Source organism: Sorex fumeus, unplaced genomic scaffold (assembly GCF_029834395.1).
Source record: "Sorex fumeus unplaced genomic scaffold, SorFum_2.1 ptg000072l, whole genome shotgun sequence".
NCBI classification, from domain to species: Eukaryota; Metazoa; Chordata; class Mammalia; order Eulipotyphla; family Soricidae; genus Sorex; species Sorex fumeus.
This window is the reverse complement of record NW_026606129.1, coordinates 43,642,797-43,667,079: the sequence shown is the minus strand read 5'-3', so window position 1 is coordinate 43,667,079 and position 24,283 is coordinate 43,642,797. Positions and strand designations below refer to the sequence as shown.

At 38.3% G+C, this 24,283-nt stretch overlaps 1 protein-coding gene across 1 annotated transcript in view; it reads left to right on the top strand.

The window, feature by feature from the left end:
* The window catches only part of ULK4 (unc-51 like kinase 4), a 583,905-nt gene that overhangs the window by 439,228 nt on the left and 120,394 nt on the right, over nucleotides 1–24,283 (top strand). The window contains exon 35 of the mRNA XM_056128948.1: nucleotides 17,658–17,843. Within this exon, the coding sequence (XP_055984923.1) occupies nucleotides 17,658–17,843 (186 nt within the window). The remainder of the gene's footprint in view (nucleotides 1–17,657; nucleotides 17,844–24,283) is intronic.

Sequence of the window (24,283 nt, the reverse complement as noted above, 5' to 3'; positions counted from 1 at the left end):
GATTACTGATCTAATAAACATCTATCTCTTATTGTAATAAACTCCCCTTGTGAGCAGCTTCATTAATGCACTGAAATAATGCACCCAGGGGCATTTCCATCATAGCTCTAAAGTTAGCTGCCCCTACTGCTCGTTTGGTGGGGAAACTGCCATATCAGCTCCAAACAGTGGCCTTCTGCAGAGGTCTGCCCATCATGAAGGGACAGCACCACAGCTCCTGCTGAAAGTACTTTGGGGGCCATGAAGTCCTGTAGGTTGAAACTTTAAAAAGTTTCTTTTGAACTTTGATTCTGGATCAGTGTCTTTAAATAGGATTGTTATTAGTTTATAAAACTGACACTTTACCTTCTGAATTTATGCTAAATAGATAATGAAAACTTAACTGTGTTTAACCAGTTTTGTACACAAATTTATCTTCTGGTTATAAAAATTACCCGGTTTGATTAAGCTTTTAGTGTTTGAAAATATTTTTTAAAATTTAGTAGCCCTTCAAGTTAGTATAAAATATCCATACCTGTGGTGGGAATATCTCACCTGTTTTAGGGATAAGCTTATTATCTCCTATTTTCCCTTTGGGGAATAGGCTCCATCTCCAGTCTTTGTTATTTAGCTTTGAGCACATTGGGAGGGTACTCCTTTTATTTATTTATTTATTTATTTACTACTTGATTATGAATATAATCTTTTTTTTTAATTAGTGAGACACCATGAGGTACAGTTGTAGACTTACGAACTTTCATGTTTAGGTTTCAGTTATACAATGATCAGGTACCCATCCCTCCATCAGTGCCAATTCTCCACCACCAATGAACCCGGTTGCCCTCCCACCTTCCCAATCCCTTCCACCCCGCCCCACCTCTATGGCAGGGTATTCCCTTTTGCTTTCTCTTTCCTTTAGGGTGTTGTGGTTTGCAATAGAGGTATTGAGTGGCTATCGTGTTTCGTCTATAGTCTACTTTAAGCAGACATCTCGTATCCCGAGCGAGTCCTCCAAACACCCTTTACTTAGTGTTCCCTTCCCTATCTGAGCTGCATTTTCCCTCAGCATGTGCAGTCAGCTTCCAAACCATGAAGCAGACCTCCTTGTACTTACCTCAACTATTCTTGGGTGTTCATCTCCCATTCCCCAGATGAGTGCAGTCTTTATATTCCCCAGATGAGAGCAGTATTTCTATGTCTGTCCCTCTCTTTCTTAATTATTTCACTTAGCATGAATGGATAGTTGAGAAAATACAGAAAGAAATGAGAGCAGAAATAAGAAAGCTACAAAAAGAAGTGTCACATATAAAGGATTCAGTATATGAAATTAAAAACTGAGTGGATGCCCTCAGCAGTAGAATGACTACAGCTGAAGACAGAATTAGTAATCTTGAAGATGAGCAACAGAAATCGTACAGGAAACAACAAACAATGGGAAAAGACCTCAAAATAGCTCTAAGGTGAATCAGAGAACTAGGGAATGACTCCAAGAGGAACAACATTAGAACCATCAGAGTACCAGAAGGACAGGGAGGCAACTCCAATGAAAAAGCCACAGTGAAAGAAATCATTGCTGAAAAGTTCCCAGAGTTAAAGAGGGGAAGGGACTCCTTTTAGAATGAAGAGCATTAGAGGGTTTTTTTTTCAATATCCTAGATTTAGTAAGCAGTCATTTTAATAGAATTCTGTTTTATATCTTTTTAATCTTAAAGTCAAAAGTAACATTTCTGAGGGTTTTTTTTTTCTGAGAACCTTATTAGATGGCCATAGCAATCAAGACAGACTATTAAACTGTTCGAGAATAGCCTCTTTCCACCCCTCCCCTCAGTTTATCTCATTTGATTCAATTAAAAAAATAGCCTCTTCCATTCTCTCCAGCCATTATTGTTATTATTGCTAAGAGTGAGTCTTACATTTAATTTCTGGCAATAAGTGAAGCAGGGGGCAGAGCATTTTCCCTTTTTCAGATTGGGGTAGGGGAAGCAAATTTAGTCCAGATACTTGAATTACAAAGGGAGCCATAGCATATTAGAAGCCAAACCAAGAATTGATTAAAATTTAAAAGATCTCCCCTGCTTCCTATGCCATGATGCTACCTCCCGGTATAGTTGCCGATTACATTTAACACGTGTCCTTACTTTTTCCTATTTGCTTACTATCAGATGACTTGTATAATTGATTCTTTGTAACACTTTTGGTTTTCTTTCTAAAATTAAAGCATGTACATATATATCTGTACATAGATCTATAGATCTTTAAGCTATCTCAGTTTCTTTTTTATTGAGTTCCTGTGAGATACAGTTGCAAAGCTTTTATATTTGAGTTTTAGTCATACAGTGATCGAGCACCCATTCCACCATCAGTGCACATTTTCTACCACCAATGCCCTTAGTATCTGCCCCACTCCTAGCCCGTTCCTTGTCTCTATGACAAACAATTTCCCCCATACTCTCTCTACTTTTGGGCATCATGGTTTGTTATATAGATACTGAAATATTATCACATTTGGTCCTTTAATCTTATCTCAAAATCTTAAACATCTTTATAGCTCTGTAGTTATGTATGTCTTATTCTTTTAATAGCTTCATAGTATTTCATATAATGATGTACCATTATTTACTCAGCTTAGTATCTCCATATGGGTGACTACTGAGACCATCAATCACTATAATCATGGTAAAAATAGACATCTTAATATGATTTGTAATGCTTCTGCTGTTTCATTGATCAAAGAAGGATCCAGAAATGACTTAACTAGATTAAAAGGTTTTTCAACTTCAGTTAAGTATTACCATATAGTCTTTTAAAAAACTGGCAATTTTTATTCTAAAAATATATCATTGTATATATTTTCCTACATTTTCAGCAAACTGCCTCTTTTGGGTCATTATTAATGGCCATTATCAATCTAATATATAACAATGACATAATGTGTGACTATTTCACTGTGAATTCTGTGGTATTGATGTAGTGATACTGAGACAGGAGAAAATAGGCTGACTTTAGAGAAATCAGAATGTCCCTTTAAAAAAAAGAAAATCCTTGTATGAAATCTAAAGTGTAACTGTAAATGTAAAATGAAATGTAAACTGTAAAGAGGATAGGTCCAGGATATGTACCCAGAATATAAAATAATGCCCTTTCAGACATCATCTTCTAACTTAGCCATTTTGTCTTACCACCTTGCATATCTCAAAGTGACAGCAAGGTGCTCACCAATCCTCCTAGTTAAGAAGTTAAAAAGGTTGAACTTAAATGATTGTACAGCAGATGAAGTATGCTTGCCTGGTTCAATCCCCAGCATCTTATATGGTCCCCTGAGCATTTCCAAGAGTGATCCTTGAGCACAGGTATGGCCCCAAAAGAAACAAAAGAAAATAAAAAAGGAAAGGTTTTCACCTTCTCCTGGACCTCCTAATTTTGGATATCTCATACCTTAACTTTCCTGCCCTCTCCTTCCTTTTTTTAAATCAAATTTCTTCTGAATTTGGCCACCTCATCTCTGGTTTCTTGCTTTCAGCCTCAACTGCTTGAGGACAAGAGCCTGCACAAAGTTTAACAGTATGGCATCAGGGAATAAAGAACATAGAGACATACACACATATGTATAATTTACTTATGAGCTTTGTAAATACAGAGAAATAGATAATTTTACAGAAAATTATAATACATTATGAAATACAAACTTCAAAAGCACCTAAAATTGATTAATGATGTCTCTCATCCTCTTTACTTAAATAAGAACCAAAAAATGCCTAAGTTGTTTTCACCATAAGCAGGTGGTAAATATGGATATAGCAATAAACATTGTACAGTGACATATACCATGCAGAAATTCACAAGATCAATGTAAGTATTATCACTAGGGAAATATTTTAATATAACCCTAAGAATTACTTGTCTTAAAAGTTAGACTTTTATTTCACTAGAGATAGTTGTCTTCCCATCCTCCTCCCACCCCTTCACCTTTTAGATATTTTGCAAGACTTCTTTATTATAAATGACATCTTCAAGAGCAATTTCATGGCACAAACTAGAATCCACTGTCTGCAGCTGTGGGAAAAGAGGAAATATTCTTCTCTTTATTATCCTACTAAGATTTCTTTCACAAGCAGTTAGAATAGTGCCAGTTTGAAGGGTAATTTCTAGGACTGAAGATAGGAAAAAAGAAACTCAGCAGGCAACCAGATTGTGGTAATATTATGTTATGTCTGTGCGACCTGTCATTAAGATACCAAAGCTAGGGCTGGAGCTTAGTGGTAGAATGCAAACTTCTACCTTTATATCTGAGTCTCTAAATTTGCTTCATTTTATCTGAATGAATGAATGAATGAATGAATGACTAAAACGAAATATTGCAGATACACCTGGGTTTTAAATGTCATTCCTAAATTTTCAAAGAATTGGATATCTCTCCTATGCTAATTCAGAGTCATGAAAAAAGATGTGTAGCTTGCTGATTCGTATTAAATATTTTTATTTGGGGGCCATACCTGTGGTGCTCAGGGATTATTCCTTGCTCCGGGATCACTCCTGGCATTACTTGGGGGACCATATGCAAAACTGAGGATCAAACTCAGGTCAGCTACATGCAACACAATTGTCTTACCCATTTTGCTATATCTCTCCAGTCTCCTGGTTTGTTTTCATTAAGATATAATATAATGCCATAACCTATTTTTAAATAATATAAGATAATCTAACACCACTGTCATTTATGTGTATAATTAATAGAATTTTAAAATAGTATATTAAATATAGTGATGTATTTATAAAATAATAAAACCAAATAGGGTTTTATCCAGAAATTTAAAAATAATTCAAACACTAGAAAAATATAACTTCATATTTTAATAAATTGAAGGAGTATGAAAACACTAATAGATGCTACAAGTTCCACTCACCAATCTTTTAAAAAAACTTTATTTAAAATAGAATGAATATTCAAAACATATTTAACTTTGTTTCCTAGAAACTCAGTTAACATTTTAATAAACTCTGAATGCATTTTCATTAAAGTTGGAAAAAGAAACTTATCTTCTACCACTAACAATCAACAGTGATGGAGGGGTAGGTTATAGAAGTGGTATAAGATAAGAGAAATAATTAAATCTAAGTACAATTATTACTTGCAGTGGAGTTTTCTTTCTATATCTAAGAAAAAGAGAGATCGAAATAATTTGTTATGAGTATAAAGCAACTTATTTTCTGTTGCCTCTTCAGCTGAATTTCTGCAGGAGTGATATATTAAAAATTCATAGCTGCCTTTGTGTTGCTATTAGTTGTTTAACAAAGGTTGATATATATGGGGATTATTTACACAGTAATCAAAGTTACCACATAGAGAAAGCTAAGGGAGGAGTTTGTGGAGGGATGATGAGGTGGACTGGATGTAACAAAGGATATCGGTCAAGGGTCTGGGACACTGGTGGTGGTAAGGTGAGGTAGCTGTATTCATTAAAACCGAAGTGTCAATACTATTGTGAATATGTGACCCAAAATATAATAATTACATTTCTTTTAAAAATGTATAGGAGGGTGGGTATGAATCTTGGGATATTAGTGAAGTGACACTGACACTGGTGGTGGGTTTGGAGTTGGAACATTGTATGCCTGAAACTCTATGATTCACAGTAAGTGAAAAGCACAAAGAAATTCTAAAAATACATGAAACAATAATACAATTCATATAATTCTAAAACATTTTGAAAAACATAAAATGGAGAAACCTGCTGAGTATCTGGTTGTAACACCTACAAATGTAATAGCTCCCAAATTAATATATAAATATAAAGTACTTTAATTTTGCAGAAGGGATAGAACGGCACCCTGCAGGTGCTCAGGGATTACTCCTGGCTCTGTGTTAAGAGATCACTCCTGGCATTGCTAGGGGGGTCCCCTATGTTATGCAGAGATTTAGCCAGAGTCAACCTTAACTCCTGTGCTGTCTCTCGACCCCCTCAAGTACCTGAATTTTCATCATAGCTTCATCCCGCTCTAATCAGTGCAGAAGATTTGAGCTGAATGCTGAAGGTGAAGAGTGACTTTCTTACTCCCCTGTGCTCTCTGTAGTTTTGTGATTTGGGGAGTCCTGTGTTTATTTCCCTTTGTATTGACTGGTTCTAGTTAAGTCAGCCATGTTTCCCCATTCTTTAGTTTAACAAGGAAAATGTGGAGTGCACTAGGAACATTAGGGCAGAAAAGGAGGCCCAGGAGTTAAGGCCAATTTGACCTACCAATGACTTTGAACTTATTTTCAGATTTAGCTGTTTTTTTCCCCCCAGTCTTGATACGCTGGTCTGTGATATATGAACTTCCAACTAAATCAATAATAGTCATGGCAGTTTTTCTTCCCTCTAAATTCCCACATTTAAGAATATAATGTGCCTGGGGGTGAGTGAGACTAAAGAGTATCCTCACTTCTCAAGGGAGTGGGGGCAATGTCAAGGTTGTGGGCAATGATGTTTCCTTGGGCAAGTGTCATGTGGAATTACCACCATTCATCAACTTAATGATATTTTCTGTTGCCTCTTCAGCTGAATTTCTGCAGGAGTGATATATTAAAATAAAGAGGAACAGGGATGAATGGCCTAATATGAAATCTTGTTAAAGATGTCCTAACAGTACAAGAGCAAGTCTTTTCTTGAGGTGCATTTTGGTAGCATAAAAGTTTACAAACTATTGCATTTTTTTTCTCGATCAATGTGTTCCTGTCTCTGAAAATACTCCAATATGATTTGTTGTTGTTGTTGTTGTTGGACCACACCCAGTGGTACTCAGGGCTCATTCCTGGCAGATTCAGGGAACTGTATGGGGTTCCAGGATTGAACCCAGGTTGAATGCGTGCAAGGCAAGCTCTGTTCTATCACTTCGGTCCCTCCAATATGATTTTAAAATTTTATTATTTTTAAATTAAAGAACTGTGTTTTACAAAGGTATTGATAGTTGAGTCTTAAGATATAATATTTCCCAATCCCACCACCGGTGTCAACTTCCCTCCACCACTGTTCCCATATTCCATTCACTCCCACCTCCACCCTTGGCCTATCACCTGGACGTGCACATTACAAAGTTTAGTACTTGCAGCTTAGATCTCATGTTTTCAGTGTTGTTGAATCTGTGTTTTGATATATAACTATATATATAATATGACAAAGCACTATAGACAACAGTATTTTAAAATAGAGTAAAAACTGAGAAAGATTTTTAAATGTGTTCTATTGCGGAGATGATTGTATGAAAGAAAACAGATAGTACTAATATTTTTTGAAGTTATAAAAATTCGAGTGTGGATTTTATTTGAGCTATTTCCAATTTATACTTATGAATAGATACACATCTCTCCTACAAGGCATTTGAGTTGGCTAATAAGAGTGTTCACAATAAAATTAGGGTTGACAAACTGCAAGATGCCAAATGGACATACTTATACGAAAGAGATAGATGCTTATCTGAAAATCCAACTTTATTGTGTGTTCTTTTTGTTAAAGCCTGGAAACCCTAAATTGATAGAAAACACAGTAAAATGAAATAGGATAAAATTTCCATATGAATGTGGTCTAATATGGCTAAACTTGGAACATGATTTTGGCCTCAAGAATCCTGTTTGCTGGGCAGTGGTGGAAATGCAATCATTTACAAAATGTAAATGTCCATAAAGGCTGGAAGAAAAGACAGTCCTTGGGGCAACAAACATTTTTCAGTTTGGATGTCTGGAAGAATACTCTTTCATGTGTTTCCATTAAAAAGACATGTTGTGAGCTAAATAGTGACTTTAAAAGAGCAGAAAATTTAAATTTAGTTGAAGTCCATTAATTCTTTTCTTTTCCTTTTGTGACTTGCACTTTCAAAGTCATCTCTGAGTAATTTTCCGCTCATAAAAGGTCAGAAGATTTTCCTATGTTTTCTCTAGAATTTTTATGGTTTTTTTTAACAGTATATTTACTTCTGTCAACCATTTGGAGTTAATTTTGGTGTCTGAGGAAAGGTATAAATTGAAGTATGTGGTATTGCATGTCATTTGACCATCATTCCTTGGAAATGTGTCCTCTGCCACATTGCCATTGAACTTTTGTCAAAGGTGAGCTGGCTGAATCTGTATGTCTTCTGGCCATTTTGTTCTGCATCATCGACTTATGTTTCTTCAGGCTCTTCTTGTTTGGGTTACATTAGCTTTATAATGTATTTGACTAAATAGTATTTTCAACATTTTTTCTTTCTAGTTTGTTTGGCCAGCTTTATGTCCTTTGCATACCCAGATAACAGAATCAATGTATTAATTGTGGGGAGGGTGATTTGGGCAGTTCTCAGGACTTACTCCTGACTCTGTGTTCAGGCCTTGAACTGGAGTTGGCCACATGGAAGGCAAGAACCTTACCTGGTACTAACCAGCCCTTTGATGCACTCATTTGTTTAAATGCTAAAATTTTGATTAGAATTATGTTGAATCTGTAAGGTAATTTGGGGATTTTTGGGGGTCAGGGATAAAATTACCCTCACCCACGCCCCCCCCCAAAAAAACCCACCTTTTAGGATCTTTTAAAATTTTTTAAATCTTTTAAAATTTCAGCAACAATGTTTTACTTTTTAGTATTGCAGGTTTTTCATACTTTATCAGATGTATCCCTAATATTTCAGTTATTAAATTCTGTGATATATGATACTGGTTTATATCTGTTTTCTAATTGTTTACATTATCAAAATGAACATTATCTATTTTGTATGTTGCTCTTGAATCCTGTTGAGTTTACGTCTGTCTGGAGTGTAAATCCCACTGGATTTTTTTATGGAGAAGCTCAAGTCTTCTTCCCATAAGAAGTTAGATTTTCTTGGAAGAGCTAAATGTATCGTCTTGTTGTTATCCCTCATCTCAGAATGAGACATTGTTTTCCACAGGCTTTTCATCAGATAAAAGACATTTTCTTATTTTTACTTTGCTGTGATCTTTTTTCAGGTAGGTATTGAATATTGTCAAATCTTTTCTTTTTTGGTGTTTGTGTGGAGGGGGAGATTTGGGCGTTAACTGGCTGTGCTCAGGGCTTACTCCTATTTTGTGTGAACCATATGTGGTACTGGAAATGTGCAAGCCTACACCTTAACTATTGTAATATCTCTCCATCTCCTCAAATATTCCTCTTGAGATGTTCAGATCATTTTCTTTTTAAGTTTTCTTTTTATCATTATAGTCTAAGTATCTTGTTGACAGTAGTATTAATGGTTATGATCTTTTTGTCCCGTCTCACCACTACCAGAGTGCTCTCTACCAATGACTTAAAAGGTAAAAGGTAAAGGCCCTCCCGTTGTTCATTGATTTGCTCGAACAGGCCCAGTGACGTCTCCATTGGAGACTTTGTTGTTACTGTGTCTGGCATATCGAATACTCTTGGTAGCTTGCCGGGCTCTCCGAGAGGGGTGGAGGAATCGAACTCAGGTCGGCCATGTTGGCTGCGTGCAAGGCAAACGCGCTACTGCTGTGCTATCGCTCCAGCCCAACAATGACTTAGTATCACTTAACTCACCTCCTCCTTCCCCCGCCCCTTCCTTACCCTCCTCTCATTTTTATTCTCTGTTTTTTAATCCAAAGTCAAAAGTTTGGGGCTGGAGAGATAGCACAGCGGGTAGGGCGTTTGCCTTGCACACCGCCGACCCAAGTTCAAGTTCCAGCATCCCATAGGGTCCCCTGAGCACCGCCAGGAGTAACTCCTAAGTGCAGAGCCAGGAGTAACCCCTGTGCATCGCCAGGTGTGACCCAAAAAGAAAAAAAAAAAAACAAAGTCAAAAGTTTGTCATTGTTGTCATCCATTTCTATATTTAATTTCTCTGAATGCCACATATTAGTGAGTGCATGCAGTATTTGTCCTTCTCCTTCTGACTTACTTCACTTAACATGATACTGGAAGATTTCCTCTTTTCTTGTAATTGTATAGTATTCCACTGTGTATATACCACAACTTTATTATCCATTCATCTATTGTTGGAGGTTTGGGCTGTTTCCATATCCTGGCTAATATACTAAGTGTATGCAATGAACATAGTTGTACATAAATATTTTTTAATTAATATGTTTGTGTTGTGGTAGTAGAGGACAAAAAATTGAATCACCGGGTCATATGGAAGCTCTATTCTTTCATTTTTGTGAAATATCCAGACTGTTTTCCATAGAGGCTGAGTCAGAAGACTTTCCTGTCAACAGTGAAAGAGGGTTCCTTTCTCACTCCATCCTTGCTGGCACTATATTTCTATCTCTCTCTCTCTCTCTCTACCTCTCTATATATTTATTTTATATAAATTTAAACATATAAATATCTGTATATGTTAAAATATGTATGTATATGTTTATATATAAATATATCACAGGTATGAAGTGATATCACATTGTCATTTTTACTTGGATTTCCCTTAATAATAAATGATAATGATCATTTTATTTTTCACTTAGTAATCTGATATAATGAGTTGGCATATTCCTCAAATTCAGAGCAGCTAAAGTTCTAATCACCAGTACCTCAATGACCTTTGGAAACGGGATCATAGCCGATGTAATTTCAGATGAGTCATGGTGGACTCCTGCAGACTCCCTGCGCCAACAGGGTTGTTGTCCCTGGGAAATGATTGAAACCTCTGGGAAGAACAGTGTGAGGGTGGAGAGTGAGACTAAAGTGACCTCTGTCAAGACATATGAGTGACCAAAACTGCAACAGGAGGCAAGAACAAATTCACCATAGAGACATATAAAGTCCTTGCAACATTTTGATTTCAGATTTTAGCTCCCAGAGACAGAATAAAGTTTTGAAGCTTTATGCCACTCGATTTATGGTCCCTTTTTAATAGTCATTCTAGGAAATTAATACATGTGCTTAACACTGATTTTTTTTTTGAACATTAAACTGACTCTGTGCTCTTACGGTATATTCTTTTTAGCTAATATATGTTATAGTTGTGTAGCTCATTTTACTATTTCCTGGGGGAATTAATTTGCTATAATTAATTTGCTATATAATGAATTTTCTGTTAATTTGCTATAATTTAATAAATAATAATTTGTTTAGAAAACATGTATCTATTTTCATGAGGCCATTGGTATATTGTTCATTATTTATTCATTTATTTATATTCTTTCTGTCTGTTTTGGGTAGCAGTAATGCTGGTCTTAGAGAATCAGTTGAGATTATTTCCTCTGCTTCAGTTTTATTGAAATTTGTGTAGAATTAATGTTCTTAATCCACCCTCCCCCTTTGTTGTTGTTGATGATGTTTTTCTTGTGATGATCAGGCACCACACTCTCTGTGGTTGCATGTCAGGTTATGGAGCTTTTGTGCTCAGCCACAGTGCTCACCGAGGGGTGCTTTTCTTTAATCATGGTGCTTGCACACGTGCCAGGGTGCGGGCATCATACTTCATGGTTGTGATGCTGGTACATCTTTTTAGTTGCAGTGCTCCTGGCGGCTGTCCCCCTTTGTGGGGGTGCTCACATCCTGTTGCAATGTGGCTGGGAATCACTTGCAGGGCTGGGGATCATCTATAAGCGGAGCAGTCAGGATGATGCCACATGCTTGGTCTCTAAACAGGTCTCTAAGCCCCTGACCTATTTTTCCAGGCTCATAATTTTTAGTAGGTTTATTTAGGGGGCAAGAGTAATGGCTCAGTAGGCAAGCGCTGCATGTGGGGAACCTCGGTTCAGTCCCGAGTACCACATGGTGCGCCGAGCACCACTGGCATCAACCCCCATCCATAGAGCCAGGACCAGCCCCAAGTACTGCTGGGTGTGCCCCCCCAAAAATATAAAAAATCAAAACATCCAAAACAACAGATTTCTTGAGAAATAATTTGTACTTTTAACATTACTCTCTTGAAATGGATGACTCAGTGCTGTTTTATAGATACACAATTTTATAACCATCATTGTTTTCTAATTCCAAAACAGTTTTATCACTCCTAAGAGAAGTGTCATATCCACTAGAAATCGCTTTTTATTTCCTTCACTGGACAATGTTTTGTTTTTGTGTTTGGGCCACACCGGGTAATGCTTTGTGGTTACTCCTGGTTCTGTGCTCTGAAATTGCTCCTGATGGTGCACAGAGTATCATATGGGATGCCAGGGATTGAATCTGGGTAAGCCATGTGCAATATAAGTGCTGTACCCTCTGTACTATATCTCCAGCCCTCTACAACTTTTCAAAATCAATTTACTTTCTATCTCAATAGCTGGAGTAGGGAATCTTTTTCGGCCAACGGCCACTTGGGCATTTAGAACATCATTCATGGACCATACACTATAGTTATTTGGGCTTTAGGCAGCCAACAAGAAGTATATGTATCTGTTACATCATGTACCAGGGCCAGACCATGTGATTTTGTGCATCTTATACAGTCCACAGGCTAGACATTCTCCAACCCTGCTATACCGATTGACTATTCCGTATATTTTGTATGTGAGGAATAATATCTGATCTTTTCTTCTTCTCCTTAACAATGTTTTTCAGGGTCCATTAATGCTTTTCTGTATCAGTAATTTTTGGGGGGGTTGTTTTTCTTGATTAATACTCTATCACATGGATAGATATTACTTGTTTGCCCACTAATCAGTTCAAATACATTTTGACTATATCTGCTTATTGATTCTTAATTCCATGAGCATTCCAGGACAAAGTTTTGTGTGAATATATTTTTTTCTCTTGAGTAAAAATATCTAGGAGTGGATATGCTGGGTCACATTGTAAGTCTGTATTAACCTTTAGAGAAAATACCAGAGTGTTTTCCAAACTGCCCACACCATCCATATTCCAAGTGCATGAGGTTTCTAGTTTCTTCACATTCTCACCATTCCTGGTTAGTATTTATGTTTTTGGTTATAGTTTTTCTAATGGGCATGAAATATTTCTCCTAATGATTTTGATTCGTCTTTGTGGTTAGTGATGTTGATCATGCTTTTTTGTATGCCCATTGGCTATTTACATATCTTCTTTGGAGCAAAGCCTATTCTTGCCCTTTGAAAAATTGGGGTTTTAAAAATTGATTTATAAGAGTTTTTTTTTTTCCTTACTCCTCTTACTCATAAAGACGAGTAAGGAGAGACTGCTAAAATCTCAGGGCTGGGATGAATGAAGACATTACTGGCATCTACTCGAGTAAATCAATGAACAACAGGATGACAGTGATACAGTGATAAGAGTTTTTATATATTATATGAATATATGTCCCTTTCCCTGATATTCATTTACAAAAATATTTTCTAGTTCAATTAATTGTTGTCTTTCACTTTCTTGATGACACAAAATTTTAGAGATTTTGTGAAGTCCAATGTATTTATTTTTCTTTTGGAGCTTTTGATTTGGTGTCATTCCTTTAAATAGTTGGCTAAAAAAAAATAGTTGGCTAACCCAGAATCACAATGGCTGACTTCTACGTGGTCTTTAAAAAACTGTATATGTTGAGACTGGAGAGCTAATGCAGTGGGTAAGGCGCTTGCCTTGCACACAGCTGGCCCTGGTTTGATCCCTGGCACTACATATGGTTTGCTGGAATCCCACTAGGGGTGATCCATGAATGCAGAGCCAGGTGTGGCCCCAAAGCAAACAAAAACAAAAAAATTACATGTGTTACTCTCTTGTATTTAGCTGTTTCTTTTTGAGATCACATTTGCATAACATGATAACTTTATTTTACACACACACACACACACACACACACACACACACACACACTTGTTCTACCACCGTTTGAAAAAAAATCCCTTCCTCATTATCTCCTTTCTGTTGAATTGTTTTGGTGCTTTTGTTGGAAATAAATTTGCCAGAGATACACGGGTTTGTTTCTGGGCTCTTGCTTCTATTTCAGTGATTATTTATGATGTCTTTATAACAGTATGCAGCTGGCTGGGATATTGCAGCTGGGTAGTGAACTTTAAAATTTTCAAATGTAAGCCTTCCAAACTTGTTCCTTAATAGCTTCTCCAAGTATTTTCTTTTGATCCTTAGAAACACCTTGTCAGTTTCTAAAAAAAAAGACAAAAGCTGCAACTCTGAGTAAAACCTATAGATCAATTGGGAACATTTTGCTCATTTTAACTCTTTTTAACCTCAAACATGTAATGTTGTTCCCATCTATGTAGACCTTATTTAATTTTTGAGCACTAGCTTTATAGTTTTCAGTGTAGAAATTATATACATATTTTGTACGTTAGTCCTAAATATTCTATTCTTTTTATGATATTTAAGATTGAATTTTCTCAGTTTCTTTTTCAGACTCTTCATTACTAGTGCATAGAAATAGAATTGATTTTTATATATTGATCTCTCTTACTTTACAACCATGCTGTACTTGTTTACTCTAGGTTGTTTAGTGAATTCCTTGGGATTTTCTAAATGCATGTCATCTCAAAATAGAGTTTTGCTTTCTGGATGCTATTTATTTATTTATTTGCCATGCCTAATTGCCCAATCCAAAACTTTCAATATAATGACAAAGTGATGAGAGTGCACATCCCTGTATTATTTATGATCATAGGGACAAAGAATTCACTCTTTATCTATTAAGTGTGATGTGTGTTATATATTTTTCTTATGTGTCATTTGTCATTACAAGAAGGTTCTCTGGCCAGGAATGTGACTCAGATGGTAAAGCACATGTGAGTCTCGGCTTAATCCCTGGCACTGCGTGATCACCAGGCTCTGCCAGCTGTAGCCTGGTCCCCCGGCAGCATCACCACAGCAAAACCAATATTTTTTTTCTGTTTCTAATTTATTGAGTAACTTTATCATGTAAGGGCACATAATTTTCTCCAATACTTATTTTGGGGGCTATTGAGAGGATCATGCATTTGTCTTTCATTAATACTGCATGTAGCCTCAATTTTTGGATGGTATTCTAGCCTTTCATCTTAAGGATAAATCTCTATTTGGCTATGATATAGAATTCCTTTAATATGTTGCTGGATTTGGTTTGCTGACCTTATTTTGAGTCCCTTCCCTCTATTTTCATAAGAGCTATTAATTGTTTTCTTTCTTGTAAAATGTTCATTTGATTTTGGTATCAAGGTAATCCGAGCCATATAAAATGAGTTTGGCTTATCTTTAGCTTTCTGGAAGAGTTTGTGTAGAATCTGTAATTACTCCTTCTCTGGATACTTGGTAGAATTTGCCAGGAAAGGAATCTGGACCTGAACTTTTCTCGATGAGGTTTTTAACCATAAATTCCTTTTTCTCTTGGGGATAATGTGCTCCTCAGGTTATATATTATTTAGTTGTTGTTATTCTATTGGACCATATTCAGCAGTGCTCAAGGCCTATTCTCCAGTGCTCAAAGATTGCTCCCTGTGTTTCTCGGGGGCGAGGGGGAGGGTGTCATGGGTTACTTGGGATTGAACATGCGAAGTATGTTTGCACTTTCTTCCTGGTCCTCTGTTTCTTATTTATTGACCTTTGGTCTGCTTTCTTCTCTTCAATTCATTGCCCTATAAAAATCATGCTGTCCTATCTTTGGAGATGTTTTACTTTGTCTCTTCAACTTAAGGGATATGTTGGTTTCTTCTACATAAGCCTAGAACTTCCTCAAATCTTGAATCTGGAACAATAGTAGAAGTTTTCTATTCTTTGGGTATGTCATTGTCTGCTTTGCCTGATAGTTGGAGTCATCACTATTGGCTTGTTTGTTGTTGCCAGTTGGGCATATCCTTTCCTTGTTATTTTCAGGGAAGATGGCAAGATTTTTGAAGATTGTGTGCAATATACATGAACAGATTTATAAAAATCAGGGAAATAAACCAATCTTGAAAATTTGGCTTATGATAAACATATTCCTGTTATTTGAATATTAGAGCAGATTTAACTCAAATGTGAAGAAATGTTAAAGCAGATAAATGAAGAACTTATACCTACCTTACCAGCTACCCCAGATCTATGAGATCAGAAAAGAGGGAGGAATGTGTCTTCTAAGCTATGAAAAAAGAAAGGGGAGCTGTTAATGGCAAAGAAATGTTGTGTAATTAGTAGATGATTTAAAGCAGATGGGACTGAATTGAAATAGAAAAGAAACCTATTACTGAGATCACACATAGGCAAAAAAACAGAAGGAAGAAACAGATGCAGAAGATCTATAAAGGCAGAGAGAGGTGAAAAACTGGCGAAGACCCAAAGGACTTAGCAGTCTAATTGTAAGTTAACATTCAGAAAGGGAAGGCCAACCAGGTCCTCTCCATATCTGTATTTATCCACCCTCTTCCATCCTGATAAATAAGAAGTTGTACTGTAAAGAAGCTGAGCTACCTGCTCTGATTTCTAGGAATGGGGCCTAAGAAGAACCACTGCTGAGTTTTAGGACAGAACACTGGGGAGGAAAGTCACTTGATAAAAGAAAGAGGAGTATAGAGAAAAATGCAGGTCTATGGCCCAAGATCATTAACATTAATTCATAAAATAGAAAATCAAAGACTAGCAGACTTTGGGGGAACCGTAACAGCCAAGAAACTGAAAGGCTAAGATAAAGCAAGCAAGTTTGTATCTGCAGGATCCCAAAGCAGGCAAGAGCTGAGAGAAGAGAGAAGAGTAGAATAGAGAGCAAGGTGACTGCTCTAAAGGGCATAAGGTCTCTTTCTGGGTTGATGAACAAACTCTGAAATTGATTGTGGAGAGGCTTTTACAACTCTGAATATCCTGAAAGCAGCTGAAAGTGTATCCTTTGAGTGTAAGAGTGAATTATATGGCATGAGAATTATCTTGAAAAAGAAAAAAAAGCTATTATGGAGAAAACTTTAAAAACAAACAGGTTAGAGACCAGAGAGATAGTGTAGATTTCAGGTGCTCTCCTTTATATGCAGCCAACCCATCATCATCTCCAGCACCATGAATAGTCCCCTGGACCCCACTAAGTGTGATCCCTGAGCAGAGTTGGAAGAAAGCACAGAGCACTGCTGGGTATGGCCCCCAAATAAACAATTAGTCACGGTCACTGTTCTCCTGTTGTTCATCAATTTGCTCGAGCCGGCCCAGTAATATTGTGAGACTTGTTACTGTGTTTGGCATATCGAATACGTCACAGGTAGCTTGCCAGGCTTTGCTGTGCAGATGAGATACTCTCAGTAGCTTGCCGGGCTCTCCGAGAGGGGCGGAGGAATCGAACTTGGGTCGGCCATGTTGGCTGCGTGCAAGGCAAACGCCCTGCCTGCTGTGCTATTGCTCCAGCCCAACAATTAGTAAATAGGTTAAAATCTTTATGATATAATCATCATCTTACAGCTCTTAATGCAAAGTGAAACAATACTTGCTTTGTTTAATCCAAATTATTTGGATGCAGGTGAGATCAAACCCCTTAATATAGGAAGTGGATTTTTCCTGAGAAAGTTAGTAGTAATAAGGAATGTAAAAATATTCTCTGAAAAAATCACTCTTCCAGTCCTCACAAATTTTTACATGTATGTGTATTCGATATGTAGGAAAGCATATTTGGTCATTCTTTGCTATAGATTTCAAAAAGGGCTACAGAACTCTCCTGGCTTTTCTGTGATTAGACTCCTTTGAGTTACTATATGCATTTTGAAAATATCCATGGGAGAAAATATCCCACACACTAAACTGTCTTCCCAGACTCATGTTCCCACCATTACACCAAATTTCACTGTCTTTCTCGGGCACTACCTCCCCCATCTTTGATGGCGCCTAATCGTCCTGTCTGTTAATTTCCAGCTTCCTAACGAGGATCCTGAGATTTTTGAAGTTGCATCCAAGTGTCTGTCTATACTGGTTCAGCTGTATGGAGGGGAAAACCCAGACAGCCTGTCTCCTGAAAATACAGAGAACTTTGCTGATGTGCTTACTTGCAAGGTGGATCCGAAAGAGCAGAAGCTTCTATTGAGGATTCTGAAAAGAATGGTGAGTCCATAGTACACTAGGTATGTGTGTGTATGTGAGGTGGGGGGGCACTTCAACGTTCAATGAGCCTATGGACAGGGAGGGGTCCCTTTCAATAAAAGAATGACCCTCTTGCATCTCCTTCACAGTGATCTGTTATTGACATTCATCACACTGCCTGTTTTTCTGAATACACACATACTTGGTTTTAGTGTTTTGGGTTTTTTTTTTATCTATTGGAGAGTATTGATAACTTCCTTAGTGTATAGTTGTATTTTAAGTTTTGTAATGGTTATGAGATGGAGATTTTCTAACAATATTTCTAACCCCAATATTCTGCATAAGGAAAAACTTTCTCTTTTATCCCTGTGTATTTTTGTTTTTCGTACTGTATGTGGCTTTGGTTATTTAAAAGTTGTTTTGAAGACTGATATGTTCTTTTACATTGAATATTCCAGCTTGCAGTTCCGTGATTAACAGGAGCTTCAGTTAACATTAAAGTGGGAGTGACTGTCCTGTTTATTCATCTGCACCTTGCACTGCTTGACAATCTGTGTCCACCTCTAGATCAGACTATCTTGGGGGATATTACGGCAGGTAGAAATTATGGATGTTCCAGACAGTCACACTGCAGATGACTTTTGGGTTTTGATATGTGAGAGGAAATATGAGAGCCAGCTTTAGAACCTGCTAAAGTTCTGTGGCAAGTTTGGATCACAGAACCAGAAGAGAATAAAGAAATGAGGTCTCCTTCTGGCTGCATTCTGCTTTTGATTAGCCAGGACTCTCTGACCTCTCAAGAAGACTATTTTAAGGGAGGCCATGTCTTGAGTGACAGGTATAATCTAGATAATTTTCCCAAAGTATAGAGTAAATACTTTGGGGGATCATAGATCTTGGAGATGGTCTGTTAATCTAGCAATAGCTGACAGTAGATTATGTAGTAAGACTGTTTGTGTGCAGTGTCCAGATCAAACACGGAGTCTTGCCCATGCAAGGGACACATTTTGCTGCTGAGCCTCATCCCAGGACTTTCACTGAACCTTCTGATAATTTAAAGTCAGAGTCTCAGTTTGGTACTGCTGTGTCTTGAACTTATCTTGTATCCTTCAGAATATCCCTTTTTTAGCAGAGGGCAGAATGGGCAGATGATCATCTTTTACAGCAGAGATGTTTCTTTAGAAACTTATTTTATAATCAAATAAAATAGTGAAAGGGTAGAAAAAATACAGTGTAAGTGGGTAAGTGCATGTACCCACCCAGGTTTGACTCCTGGCGCTGCACATCTCCAGGAGTGATCCGTAAGTGCAGAACCAGGAGTAAGTCTTGAGCACTGCTGGGTATGGCCCCAAAACCAATAATAATAATTAATTAAAAAGTGAGTTAATGTGAGGACAACTACTAAAAAGAATAATGATATGAATGCTGTGTAGATGTGGTACTGTGTACATCTGGTAGATTCGTTGTCACTGTCACTATCTTCCCCTTGTTCATCGATTTGCTCAAGCAGGCACCAGTAAGGGTGATCTGATAGATTAAGACAAAAAATGGAAAATATCAATATTTAATAAGTATGTGCTATGCTGAGTAAGATACGTCTAGAAAAGCTGTGCTTTTGTCATTCACAGTTGCTCATTTTTTTGCTCTTTGGTTACTTATACCGTAAATTTATTTTAGTGCCTTAGAGACACAAAGGTTCAATTGAGAGGAGCCTTAAAAGGCATCTAGTTCTTCCACAGTCTCATGCTTCAGTCCTCTCCACAGTATCCCTGCCACGTTTCTGAGATGTGAGTAACACTGGGTTGGTCAAGAGCAAGATAGGAACCTGAGAGATCTCAGAATGTCTGCAGAGTTCCCACAGCTGCAGAGAGACCAGCATCTCAGGCTCACCTCCTAGGGCTGAAAAAAATCAGATTTCACAAAGAAGCAGGCAGGACTTAGGAGTTTTTACCTATTAGTCCCTGGGTTAGGGCACGCTCCAGTGCAAACCTTCTGGCTGAAGAAAAATTGAGAGAAAGACAGAAAGACAAAGCTCCTTGATGTATTTTTGGTTGGCGGGGAGAGTGTAAAGGGGAACATGGCATGCCCGGCAATGCCTTGAGCTTTCTCCTGACTACACTTAGGAATCATTCCTGGTGGTGTTTAGGGGACCATATGGGATGCTGGAGATCAAACCCAGGTCAGCTGCATGCAAGGCAAATCCCCTACCTGCTGTACTATTTTTATGGCCCCAGACAAGCTCCTTGGGGACCTCCCCTCTCACCAAAGAACATTCATTTTCTGTGCACTCCCTTCTGGGGACGAAGAGTTTGGAGGCATCTTAGGAAAAGAGGGCCCTAGCCATGAACCCTGATGGAGACATAACCTGATTCCCCCCAAAGCTGAGAGAGCTGAATGATTTCACAGAGAGTGACCCCAAAATACAAAATTTACAGACTCGGGTAGGGAGTACGCCCTGGGGAAATCTCTGAGAATGACACAAGACCCTGGATACCTGAATCATCCCTTAAAAACCCCAGTCTTGAGACTGTCCTTTTGGAATAGTTTTCACTAGCAGATTCACAACATAGGATGTTTAATTTTTGCTAATGGAGTTGGAGTGTGTTTTGCCCTCTAGAGTGCTCGTCCTTATCTGCTCTGTATTCAAAACAGTCAGAATGTTGGGGGAAGTCTAAGAATTTAATTATCTATTGTATTTTAGCAGGAAGTTGGGATTTTTTTATAATTATATGTTGTGCTGAAGCTTTAAAACCAATGGAAATCCTCTGAACTGCCAAGAGGATCACCTGTCCTTCTGACTTGATACCCGAGGGTGTTTTCCCAGCATCCTCAGTTTAGGGATGCTCTTTGTCTTTTAATTAAAACTGACTACTTGGACTCTCGAAATACCATCGATTGCAAATTATCCTCCACAAGCTTACTTGGTCACATTGGGTTCATCGTATACTATCCACAACTTTATGGTAGCCAAGATGCAACCATGGACAGTAATTGGAAAGTACCAGTATGACTGACTTTTGTTCTTCTCTGAGGCCACAGCGTGGCAAGGGTTGGTTTGGGATGGTTCTCTGGAGACAATTCATGTTAGAGATTATTACAAATATCCATCTCTTGGAGACCTCTCACCCTCTGTCTTTAGAAACTCTTGCTACCTCATCACTATTTTCTTTTGGGGGGAAATAGGGGGTACACACTTGATGGTACTCAGGGCTTACTTTTGCCTCTGTGCTCAGGGGTCATGGTGTGCACTACTTGAAGGACCATATGTGGTGCCTGGATTGAATCCAAGTTGGTCTAAAGCAAGGTAAAAACCTTAACCCTGTAATATCTCCCTAGCCCATCCTTGCTAATTCTAGTGTAGGTCTCCTAGTTATTTTCATCTCTCCCTTCTTGAGACCAGAGTTAGTACCTGTGGCAGAGGGTGTCTCTTAAACTAGAATTTTCAAAGCTTTAAAGAGACCAATGAGAATTTTGCAACCATTCTTTTTTAGGTATGGCATATGATATAATGCAAACTATTCTTCAAGGTAGAGCAAAAAACTATGTTCCACTATCTCTCTCATAGCTTAATTTTCTTGTGGTAATTTTCCTCTGTTCTTGATTTATTTTTTAAAAAATAAAGGGAAAAACTTGAGGGGAGGGGTCTAGGATGATTGATGTGAAATCAGAGACATGTTGAATTTCATGTACCCTCATTTGAATCCATGTACCTAGTAGTGGACACAGTACACACTTTCTCTATCATTCCTCTATTTCTCTTGTAGGATTCTCATGTCTTTGTATGATTTATTCAAAATTTTCCAGCAAAGAGAATAAATACCTTGCCTAGGCTTGAAATAGTCCTGAGACTTTGAGAAAGAATTAAGAAGCAGATGGCTGTTAAAATAGGGTCTTTGATAGATACTCTGAAGAGTGGGACTTTTGGGTTGCTGTCAGGAAAGCAGCAAGGCCCATCTTGGCAGCCAGAGAAAGCATGAGTTCATGCCTTTAGCTTCCTGAGGGTGTACAGGTAATGAAGGAAGAATCCTGAAGTCTGCTCTGAGGCCTGGATACATAGTCAAGGATTAAGGTATTTGTCTTGTATGTACAGACCCAGGTTCAATCTCCCATATGCATATGGTTCCATGAACATTGCCAGGAATGATATCTGAGCACAGAGCCAGGAGTAAGTCCCAAACACAGCTGTGTTTGGCCCAACCCCTCCTCTGGCCCAGTCCCTCTCCAAAAAAACCCAGGGCCTGAGCGAGATAGTACAGGGGTTAATGTGCTTACTTTGCACATGGCCAACCAAAGTTCAACCCCCATCACAGCATATGGCCCCCTGCACACCTCTTGGAGTGTTTACTGAGCCCAGAGACAGGAGTAAGCCTGAGCATTGCCTGCAAAAACCGAACAAAAACACATAATAATAACAACAACAAAATCTGCTTCAAACCTATCAGGTAAAATTTATTCTCTCTTGCTCCTAATGACACCTTCCTCTGTCTAGTTTTCATTGCCATTTTATTACTTTTACTTTTAATTATGGAAAATCTCAAAAGTACAGAAAATTTGAAATAATAGCATGATGAGTAGAAGCATAATGAGGTCAGTATATTAGAATTGTTGCTATTTTACCACCCTTCATTTCTTTGCTTGGAAGTCAGTCATGCTATATATAATATAGAATCAGTTAGTTTTTAGTTTTTGGTTTCTAAGTACTAGAGAGACAATACAAAGGAAAGGCACCTGCGTTATGCACAGCTGACCTGGGTTTGATCCTGGAGCCATAGCACAACAGTAGGGCGTTTGCCTTGCATGCTGCCAGCCTGGGCGAGCCGGGTTTGATTCCTTTGCCCCTCTCGGAGAGCCCAGCAAGCTACCGAGAGTATTTCTCCTGCATGGCAAAGCCTGACAAACTACCCATGATGTATTCGAGATGCCAAACACAGTAACAAGTGTCACCATGTCTGGTCTCCTGAGCCCCACCAAGAGTGATCTTTGAACACAGAGACAGGAATAAGCTCTGAACACCACCAGGTGTGACCCCCAAACCAAAATAATAGTAATGATAATAATTATAATAAATCATAATAAATCATCATACATAAGTGAAGATGAAAATGAATTTGGTCCCCTGAGCACCGCAAGGAGTAATTCCTGAGTGCGGAGCCAGAAGTAATCCCTTTTCATTGCCAGGTGTGACCCCAAAAGAAAAAAAAATGAATTTCAATACATTTCTTAAATATCCAAAAGAGTAGTTTAAAGCTGTTAGACTAGGTATAGTAAGGCCTCTTTTTATTTCTTGTCAACTAATATTTTAAAATTGATCAATAGAGTTATGTTCAGGTAGATCTTTAAAAACCACAAGTCAGTGGTACAGGAAAATGAGCCAAGTATGTCAATTTGCGTCAAGAGGCCAGATAACCATCATGGCAAATCATGACAAAATGTTTGGTTGGGACTCCAAAATCGCAACTAAAATGTGTTGAAGGGAATTGTTGGTTCTTTAACAACACAATAAAGACTTTCTTACGCTGCTCTTGCCTGCTTTACAATATGAGGCAGAAAAAGTTTTCCTCAGGCTGACCCACTCAGCATTGGGTCACAAGATCCTGCTCCTCAGGAGTCCATGCCACAAATGCTGGAGATTCAGCACTGAGCGAAACAGGCCTCTGCTCTGCAGTTCCTCAGGGAAAATGAGGCGAGTTTATTAGATAATGATGTCCAGTTTTAGACAGGAAGGAAGGAAAGAAGTATAGAAGGGTAGTCTCCTCTTTGAATACAGCAGCCCCAGTCAAGACCCGAAGGAAAGGGAGGAGCAGCCTGGGGCAAACCCACATGGGAGTCCTACACTTGCCCAGGCTCAAGAGCTTTATCTAAGCCAGTTGCCCTGAGCTACATGATCAAGGAGGGGGCAGGTAAGATGTGAAGGAGACCTGGTGGAGGGAAGAAGCGGAAGCTGTATTCATTCATGGAAAGACTGACCTTCCTCCTGACTGGCTGCAGTCCTTGCCTGCTGGTGGGTAGAGGCTGAGAGGACGTAGCTGCTATCTAAGGACAGCAGTGACGTGGGTGAGGGGGTTAGAGAGGTCAGGAGGCCACCAGTGTCCAACAGAGTCCTGACTGGAGTGGCCATACCATGCGTATGTAAATGGAACCAATTGGATTTGCTGACAGATCAAATATGGGCTCTGAGATAGAGAAATCAAAGACACCTGACCAATGTGTAGTCCAGAACTCAGGAGATATTTTGGAAGGAGGGCAGATGTAAAAAACCTCAATTTTGGACATATCCCAGATGCCTGTCAGATATCCCTGGGACTTTTCAGCTGTCTGTTGGATCTACATATCTGGAATTTTGAGCAAGAGAGAATATGACCTGAAGTGGTGGGAGGTGGTGAGCAAAACCTGGGGGCCTGGATATTGATTGTGGGCTCCCAGAACATGGACAAGACCAAATTTGGGGTGAAGTGCAGAGG